Below are 9,953 nucleotides of genomic sequence, written 5' to 3'. Positions count from 1 at the left end.
GTATTTTTTAGTAGAGACGGGGTTTCACCGGGTTAGCCAGGATGGTCTCGATCTCCTGACCTCGTGATCCGCCCATCTCGGACTCCCAAAGTGCTGGGATTACAGGCTTGAGTCTCCGCGCCCGGCCAAGATTTTATTTTTTAAAGAGATTGGGTTTCACTATGTTGTCAAGGCTGGGATGCAGTGGCTATTCACAGGTGTTATCTCACTACTGCTTAGCACAGGAGTTTTGACCTGCTCTGTTTCCAACCTTGTCTGGTTCATATCTCCTTAGGCAATCTGGTGGTCCTCTGTTCCTAAGAGGTCACCATACTCATGCGCAATTTAATGTGGACACCTGACTGGCATAGCACACTTCAGCCCAGACTTGCTGGACTTAAGCAATCCTCTTGCCTCAGCCTCCTGAGCAGCTAGGACTATAGGTGCACACCATTGTACCCACCTGCTATAAATTTTTTTGTTAAAGTTTAAGCAAAGTTAAGATATCATGCAGCTGGATGAGTTTTTACATATGTATATATCCATGTAACCACCACCTGGATAAATATACAGAGTATTTTTAGCACTATAAAGCCTCATTTTTGTTCCTCCCACTCACAACTCCTGCCCACCCTCATCACTACCGTATTTTTTTTTTTTTTTTTTTTGAGACAGTTTAGCTCTGTTGCCCAGGCTGGAGTGCAGTGGCGCAATCTTCGCTCACTGCAAGTTCCGCCTCCCGGGTTCATGCCAGTCTCCTGTCTCAGTCTCCCGATTAGCTGGGACTACAGGAGGCACCCACCACCACGCCCAGCTATTTTTTTGTATTTTTAGTAGAGATGGGGTTTCACCGCGTTAGCCAGATGGTCTCTGACCTTGTGATCTGCCCGCTTTGGCCTCCCAAAGTGCTGGGATTACAGGCGGGAGCCATCATGCCCAGCTATCTTATTTTTTTATCACCATAAATTCTGGATCACCTTCAATTTCATAAAAATTGAACCATACAGTATGTATTCTTTTGTGTCTGGCTTTTGTCACTCAACATATCTGAGTCTCATCCATGTTGTTTGTGTCAATGATATGCTTTTTACTGTTACGTGGTGCTCCAATGTGTGATCACAATATATCAATTTTCTTGTTGATGAGACATCTGAGTTATTTCCCATTGGGGCTATTAATAAATTCGCCATAAAAATTCTTTCATACATGTCTTTCAAAAAGTAGGCATAGGCACTAATTTCTTTTAGATACATACCTAGGAATGAAGCTGATAGGGCATACTGAAGGTGTGTGTTTAGCTTTGGTAGATATTACTGGCTTTAAGTGGTTAAACCACATTCTTTGTTTTCTGTTGTTTTTTGAGACGGAGTCTCGCTTTGTCACCCAGGCTGGAGTGCAGTGTCGTGATGTCAGCTCACTGCAACCTCTGCCTCCCAGGTTCAAGAGATTCTCCTGTCTCAGCTTCCCGAGTAGGTGGGATTACAGGGGCCCACCATCATGGCTGGCTAATTTTTATTTTTAGTAGAGATGGGGTTTCACTACGTTGGTCAGACCGGTCTTGAACTCCTGACCTCAAGCAATATACCCACCTCGGCCTCCCAAAGTGTTGGGATAACAGGCGTGAGCCACCGTGCCCTGCCTGGTTAAGCCACATTCTTACCAGCAATGTATGAGGTATTTATGTTTACACGCATGCAGTGGTATCTAATTATGATTTTAATTTGCATTTCCCTGATGAGTAATGATGGTGAGCATACGTTATTGACCAGGCAGATACTCTGTGCCTGTTTGTGTCTTTTAGAAGGGCAGCATCACTGAGTGAAATTTTTGTGTTGTCATTTTCTTCCCCAGGTAAGTAGACACCATTAGTCATAGTGTCAGTGGAAAACATTAGAAAATCGTTTCCACATAGTATAAGTTGTGAAATTAAGAAATAAACCAGGGGCTGGGCACAGTGGCTCACGCCTGTAATCTCAGCACTTTGGGAGGCTGAGACGGGGGGATCACCTGAGGTCAGGAGTTCGAGACCAGCCTGGCCAACATGGTGAAACCCTATCTCTACTAAAAATGCAAAAAAATTAGCTGGGCATGGTGGCACATGCCTGTAATCCCAGCTACTTGGGAGGCTGAGGCAGGAGAATCACTTGAGCCTGGGAGGTGGAGGTTGGAGTGAGCAGAGATCGCACCATCGTACTCCAGCCTGAGTGACAGAATGAGACTTTGAAAAAAAAAAAAAAAAAAAAAAGATAATAAAAATAATATACTAAGTTGTTAAATATTAATAAAGGTATATCACCACCCCTAGATGCCATTAATAAAAGACCAAGATTAACCATGTATTTTCTAGTATGCCTGCAGAAAATTATTTAATGTTTATGTAATTCATTTTTCCTATGATTAAGACCCTGTATTTTTCTCTATCAAATTCCAGTTCTGAAACCTAAACATTCACATTTAAATATGGATATGCACTAAATGCCAATTATACCTCAGTAAAGGTCAGGGAATAGAGTAATGAATTCATGAATATCTAGTCTCACCTATTTTATCTAATGTGTCTTTGGTATATTTTAATATTTCAATTGTACAGATACAAAGCAAGATTATTCACCTGCCTTAGGAAAGGGAACAGTTGATGTAAAACATGTTATGTTCCTGCACATCATATTAGGAGAAAATGTTTTGGTATAAAAATTCAATTTCTCTCTCTATATATACACACCATAATCTTTCAACTAGCTACATAGGGAGATAATTACAAGTAACAGTACTGTTGGCTTAACTCTGGGCAAAAAGCAAGTCAGTGGGAAGTTTTCATCTCCAAGCTTTTTCTTTCTTTCTTTCTTTTTTGAGATGGGGTCTCACTCTGTCACTCAGGCAGGAGTGCCATGGCATGATGTGGGCTAACTGCAACTTCCGCCTTCCAGGTTCAAGCGATTCTCCTGCCTCAGCCTCCCAAGTAGCTGGGATTACAGGTATGCACCACCATGCCCAGCTAATTTATTTATTTTTGGTAGAGATAGGGTTTCACCACGTTGGCCAGGCTGGTCTCGAACTTCTGACCTCAAGCGATCTGCCCACCTCCGCCTCCCAAAGTGTTGGAATTATAGGAATGAGCCACCACACCTGGCTGCAAGCTTTGTTTTTAAGGTCGTCATTCTGGGTGCTGAGAATAGCCTGAGTAGGGAGAAGCCAGAAGCAGGGAGGCAGACTAATGCAATCATCCAGGCTAGAGGTAAAGCGTTTTGTTTGGAAAAATGTGGTAGTAAAGCTGCTGTTAAGACGTTGGAGGTTTTGCCAACAGATCTGCAGACAGGGCATGGGGTGCCAGAGAAAGAAACACCAAGGATCATGATGTGATTTTGGCTTGAGAAAATGCAAGGTTGTATTTGCCAATAACTTAGTTGGGGAAGACTATAGAAACAGGTTTCAGGTTAGGAGACTATCAGTTCAGTTTATGTTTGATATGTTCATTATATAGTCAAGTAAAGATGATAAGCAGGCAGCAGGATAAGAGTCTCAAGTTCAGGGAAGATAATTTGTGAGTTTGCAGTATATAAAGGTGAAGTTATGATGAAATCAGATGAGGTTACCAAGGAAGTGAGTGCAGCTAGAAAGAAGCAGAAATCCAAGACTTATCCCTGAGGCATTCTAATACACAAAGATCCGGGGATATGCAAGGAACTAATTAAGGAGTCTGGGAGTGAGCGTGGTGGGAAAGGAAGAATAGAAAAACTAATGCCCTAGAAACCAAATGAAAACAGTAAAATGTCTCGAATACTGCAAATACGTACTCATATCACTGAATCTTAGAGCTTTTAGAGGCCTTGGCTATAACCTAATGGATTAAAAACACTGACACTTAAGACGTTCAATAAATTGGCAAGTCACAAATCAAAAGAGTAACAGAGAAGATAAAAGTAAGTCTATTCCACACGGCTTTATGTTTGAAAGTCTTGATCTATATGCAACATAGAATATATTGAAATATAGATCAAGAAACCAGATCTCAAGAGATGATCTATAGAGGGACAGGATTTACTCAGATATACTACTGGAACAGAAAAAAACAAAATGAAACGTGTAACTCTAGTCTGTTCATCCAGTTACTAAGTAAACCAAATTGGCCATACACTAAATGCTGTCATTCCTATTTCATTTTCTTTCAGGTACCTTTTTATCCCCCCTTTCTTAACAAATCAAACACATAGCTTAGGCCGGGTGTGGTGGCTCACGCCTGTAATCCCAGCACTTTGGGAGGTCCAGGGAAGAGGATCACCTGAGGTCAGGAGTTCGAGACCAGCCTGGCCAACATGGTGAAACCTCATCTCTACTAAGAATATAAAAACTAGCTGGGCGTAATGGCGCACGCCTGTAGCCTCAGCTACTCGGGAGGCTGAGGCAGGAGAACTGCTTGAACCTGGGAGGCAGAGATTGCAGTGAGCCGAGATCGCGCCACTGCACTCCAGCCTGGGCAACAAGAGTGAAACTCTGTATCGAAAACAAACACTACCCAAAAAAACATAGCTTAAAAATTCTAGTACCAACAATAATATGTAATCTTTAGAAGATTAGGTAGCCAGGCTGGGCCCATTAAACACAGTTTTGGCTCCAACTGTTACCAACTGCTGTTTTGTTTTGTTCTGTTATACCTTCTCTTGTAAAAGAGTAAAATCAGAAGAAAAGGCTGTAATACACACTCACTCAACTGATTTTTTTCTAGTTTTATGGTTTTCTCCCACTCCAATTAATTTTTATACCTTTGGTCTTAGTTTTTCCATCTATAAAATCACGTGCTAGGCCGGGTGCAGTGGCTCAAGCCTGTAATCCCAGCACTTTGGGAGGCCGAAACGGGCGGATCACGAGGTCAGGAGATCGAGACCATCCTGGCTAACACGGTGAAACACAAAAAACTAGCCGGGCGAGGTGGTGGGCGCCTGTAGTCCCAGCTACTCGGGAGGCTGAGACAGGAGAATGGCGTAAACCCAGGAGGCGGAGCTTGCAGTGAGCTGAGATCCGGCCACTGCACTCCAGCCTGGGCAACAGAGCGAGAAAAAAAAAAAAAAAAAAAAAATCACGTGCTAAATAATTAACTATCATCTTTATCATTGTTAGACTACACAAAGCTTCCAGCCTGGGCAACAGGAACCCTGTCTCTACAAAAAAATACAAAAACTAGCCAGGTGTGGTGGTATGTGCCTGTATTCCCAGCTACTTGGGAGGTTGAGGTGGTAGGACTACTTGGGCTTTAGAGGTCAAGGCTACAGTGAGCTGTGATTGCGCCACTGCACTCCTGCCTGGGCGACAAGGCAAGACCCTGTCTCAAAAAAACAAAAACCAAAAAACAAAAGCAAAGCTCTAATTTAAGGGAATTACATAAAGTAACTTATTTAATCCTCTCAGCTCTATGAAGTGGGTGTCAACCCATTTTGCAGACGAGGACACGAAGGCACACAGAATTTAGGTAATTTGCTCATGACCATGCAGCTTGGTAAATTGGAGAGCCAAGATGTGAACGTAGTGGCTCCAGAGCAGAAACTCTTAAAACACTTAATGCTGTGCAGAGCAAATCAGACAAAAAATGTGAAAGCACAATACTGCTATCCAAATGAAGACATCACCTACAAAGGTGCTCCTTGTTAGAATTCATAAACCAAAGTCATAACTGTGCTCAAACTGTGCTCCATTAACACAACTTGCAACAATTTTGTAACTTACATTCCATCCAAGGGGGATATGACTACTTCAATACTTACTTTCTACTTTTTTAGTCTTTCACAAATATCTTCTTAAGATAGCAAATAATCAAATTTACCAAAATAACAAATGAAACCCAAGACTTTTCAAAGTGTAAAGCTAGCATCTAACATTATCTAACAAGTCTCTATTTAAATATGGATTGTGATCTCAATTATATTGCATTTTCAATTATGTACTTGAGACTTTATAAAGTTACTGCCCAAACAAGATAAAATATAATATATGTTTTGAGGCAATTACACATTTAGCACTCTTATAGTCTTGGTATTCACATGAGAAGGAGAGAAGGTGAATTCAAAATCTCTTACCATTGATCTTTCAGGATATCCAAACAAATAGCCCCTGTGACGGAACTAATATTAGGATGCCATATTTTAGTGATAAACCGGACCTAGAATATAAAGCACACTTGAGTTTTTCAGTAACAGAAATAAAACAGTTTAAGCAGAACTACAAGAAAATGAAATCTTCAAACTAAAAAAAGAAAGGTCCCTATATCTATTACATCATTTTGCCTAGGTGAAAGAAGGGGTGTAGAAGACAAAGGATCTAGTAAGCTGAATGTTGTCACTAACATATATTGTTTTTAAACTCTTTAAATGTTCCTCCTTTAAACAAACCCAACAATTACTAGGAGATTACAATTTACCTAGAATAATGGTAGATGCTATGAGAATACAACAGAGAATAAAATCCATTTTGGTAAATAAAATAGTATATAAAATAAAAACATAAATAGTAAATGGCACTTTCTTCATGTGAGGCAGGGTGCAGAATAGACTTGAGGAAAAAAGTAAGTAAAACCAGTGAATGAAAGCACAAACAGTAAGTGACTGTGCTTTTTTTTCTGTATAATTTTTTCTCAAATTATTTTTATTGAAATGCCTATTATGATATAGCAAACACTGAGGAGATACTAAGGCTTAGAGTTTAAGAAACCTAATCAAACAGCTAAACAGAGCACAATGTAAACTCCCACAATCTGATTCCAGATTCTGAGTCTAATCATCTCATTATTTGTGTCATTATGGAAGAAGAATAAATCAACAAGTGAAAATTAAGAAAATGCTAAAACACCATGAAATTAAAAAGTTCATCAGCTCTTACTCATGAACTTTTGGAGGGTCTTGTATTCTTATCTCTGACATATATGACAATGACCAGTTGAGCCCAAATTCTTTGACACTTAATAGATTAATTACTATGTGCCAATTAATGTACATAGTACATTATGTACATTAATATGTAATGGCACATTAATGTTCTAAGAACTTTACAAAAATTAGCACTCACACACTGTAATCCCAGTATTTGGGAGAGGTAGGCAGGAAGGATCCCTTTAGCTCAAGAGTTTTGAGACCAGCCTGGGCAACACAGTGAGACCATGTCTCTACAAATAAGAAAATTAGCTGGGCATGGTGGCACACACCTGTACTCCCAGCTACTAGGGAGCTGAAGCGTGAGGATCACTTGAATCTGAAAGGTTGAGGCTGCAGCAAGCCATGATCATGCCACTATACTACAGCCTGGCCAACAGAGCACAACCAAATGGAAAAAAACTGACTCTTTAATATATGCTCCTCAGCTATTTATGGAAAAAAGCTAAGTTTCCACTTCTCTCTTCTCTTTGTGACTTCTTGATTTGTCTACACTTTTTCTACTTCCTTACCTCCTGCTCACTCACTAACTCATATTCAATCTAAAAAGGCACTTTAATTTGCCAATGAGTTTAAAATACCGAAAACTAACAAGATACTTTCCATTCCTTCATTCTTGCTATGCTTGATTCTTTTCAGTCTTAATAATCTTACTACTTTCAATGATACCTACTTCTCTCCATCTTCTCATTAAAGGAGACAATCATTCATCACCTAGGTTACTACACAGTCTCCTGACTTTACTGCCTTCCCTTCTGTTATCTCCAATTTATTTTCCCAACCGAAACTAAAGAGAGCCCTTTAAAGTAAATCTGATTTGCATCACCATGCTGCTCTAAGGACCATTAATGACCTCTCATTCCCTTCAATGTGGACCCACTCTCTCTCTCTTTTTTTGAGGAGTCTCGCGCTGTCGCTCAGGGAGTGCAGTGGCACGATCTCGGCGCGCCAACAGGGTGAGACGGGGTTTCGCCATGTTGGCCAGGCTGGTCTTGAACTCCTGACCTCAGGTGATCCACCCGCCTCGGCCTCCCAAAGTGCTGGGATTACAGGCATGAGCCATCATGCCTGGCCAAGCCCACACTCTTAACCTGGCCCTAGACTACCCCTGAAATCTGTTTTTTTTGTTTTGTTTTGTTTTGGTTTGGTTTTTTTTCTTGAGACAGAGTCTTGCTCTGTCGCCCAGGTTGGAGTGCAGTGGCACGATCTCAGCTCACTGCAAGCTCTGCCTCCAAGGTTCACGCCATTCTCCTGCCTCAGCCTCCCGAGTAGCTGGGACTATAGGCGCCCGCCACTACACCCGGCTAATTTTTCTGTATTTTTAGTAGAGATGAGGTTTCACCGCGTTAGCCAGGATGGTCTCGATCACCTGACCTTGTGATCCTCCCACCTTGGCCTCCCAAAGTGCTGGGATTACAGGCGTGAGCCACTGCGCCCGGTGGAAATCTCAGTTTTTACCTCTATTCCCCATTCCACTCTCCTGCTCAAAAAGTCATAATAAACTTTTCCCCTGCTCTGGGCCTTCATACATATTTGTTTTCTCAATAACATACCTCTGTGCCCTCTTCTCCCAACTACTACTCTTCAAGTTTCACTTTCCATATCACTTCTTCCTGATCTGTTCCACACACCTGTAGTTTCCTTTGTCATAGTATTAATTACATTTATGTGATTTCTGCCTTATTTGTCTGGTCTTCCATAAAAGACATTGTATCCATCCTACTTAATAAAGCATCCCCAGATATAAGCGACTCACGCTAAATGAATGTGCACTTAACATTACAGCAAAAATGTTATTATAAGGCTAAATATCAAATACAATGCAAGTTAAGTAAGACAGTAATATAGGGCTTATGTACAACAAACATTTCTCCGTTTTTCCTCTTTTTTCCCCAGAGAAGGTCTCACTCCTATAAGCCCAGGCTTGAGTGCAATGGTGTAATCTTGGCTCACTGTAACCGCAACTTCCCAGACTCAGGTGATCCATCTTAAAAGTAACTGTGACTATAGGCACACACCACCACACCCAGCTAATTTTTTTATTTCTAATAGTGTTGGGGTTTCACCATATTACCCAGGCTGGTCTTGAAGTCCTGGGCTCAAGAGATCTGCCCGTCTTAGGCTCCTGAAGTACTAGGATTACAGGCATAAGCCACTGAGACCACATCAAACACTGCTTTATAAGAGATATAACCACACATTTCACATCTTAATACAGGTTGAGTGTTTCTTTTTCTTTCTTTCTGTTTTTTGGAGGCAGGGTCTCACTCCCGTCGCCCAGGCTGGAGTGGAGTGGTGCGATCACCGCTCACTACAGTCCTAACCTTCTGGGTTCAGGCAATCCTCCCCTCTTGGCCTCCAAAACTGCTGGGATTACAGGCATGAACGAGCCACAGTGCTTGGCCTATGCTGAGTATTTCTTATCTGAAAATCTGAAATCCAAAATGCTTCAATGAGCATTTTCTTTGAGTGACATGTAGACACTCAAAAAGTTTCAGATTTTGGAGCATTTCGAATCTCAGATTTTTGAATTTTTAATAATCAATCTCCATTTACTATTCAATGAGTTCAATTCATAAACAATCATATGCCATAATGTCAGTAACTCAAGAAATTCACAGCATTTTATAACTTTAAAACAATGTGGTGGCCGGCGTGGTGGCTCATGGCTGCAATTCCAGCACTTTGTGAGGCCGAGGCAGGCGGATCACAAGGTCAGGAGATCGGCCTGGCTAACACAGTGAAATCCTGTCTCTACTAAAAATACAAAAAATTAGCCGGGCATGGTGGCAGGTGCCTGTAGTCCCAGCTACCATAGTCCCAGCTACTCCCATGGCTGAGGCAGGAGAACTGCGTGAACCCAGGAGGTGGAGCTTGCAATGAGCTGAGATCGCACCGCTGCATTCCAGCCTAGGGGACAGAGCGAGGATCCATCTCAAAAAAAAAAAAAAAAAAAACAAAACAAACCACACACTAAAAACCCACTGTGGTTTAGTATTTTCAACAAGATTAGAAAATGTAATTTTGGCCGGGCGTGGTGGCTCACGCCTGTAATCT

At 41.4% G+C, this 9,953-nt stretch overlaps 1 protein-coding gene across 3 annotated transcripts in view; it reads right to left on the bottom strand.

Moving 5' to 3' along the window:
* UBE2K (ubiquitin-conjugating enzyme E2K) overlaps positions 1–9,953 on the bottom strand; it is a 95,151-nt gene that overhangs the window by 30,200 nt on the left and 54,998 nt on the right. For all 3 annotated transcript variants that reach the window (XM_011983564.1, XM_011983565.1, XM_011983567.1), the window contains one exon: positions 6,048–6,130. In XM_011983564.1, the coding sequence (XP_011838954.1) occupies positions 6,048–6,130 (83 nt within the window). The remainder of the gene's footprint in view (positions 1–6,047; positions 6,131–9,953) is intronic.

This window comes from Mandrillus leucophaeus, unplaced genomic scaffold (genome assembly GCF_000951045.1).
Source record: "Mandrillus leucophaeus isolate KB7577 unplaced genomic scaffold, Mleu.le_1.0 Scaffold251, whole genome shotgun sequence".
Taxonomy (NCBI): Eukaryota; Metazoa; Chordata; class Mammalia; order Primates; family Cercopithecidae; genus Mandrillus; species Mandrillus leucophaeus.
The sequence above is the reverse complement of the archived record's forward strand: the minus strand, read 5'-3'. Positions and strand labels throughout refer to the sequence as shown.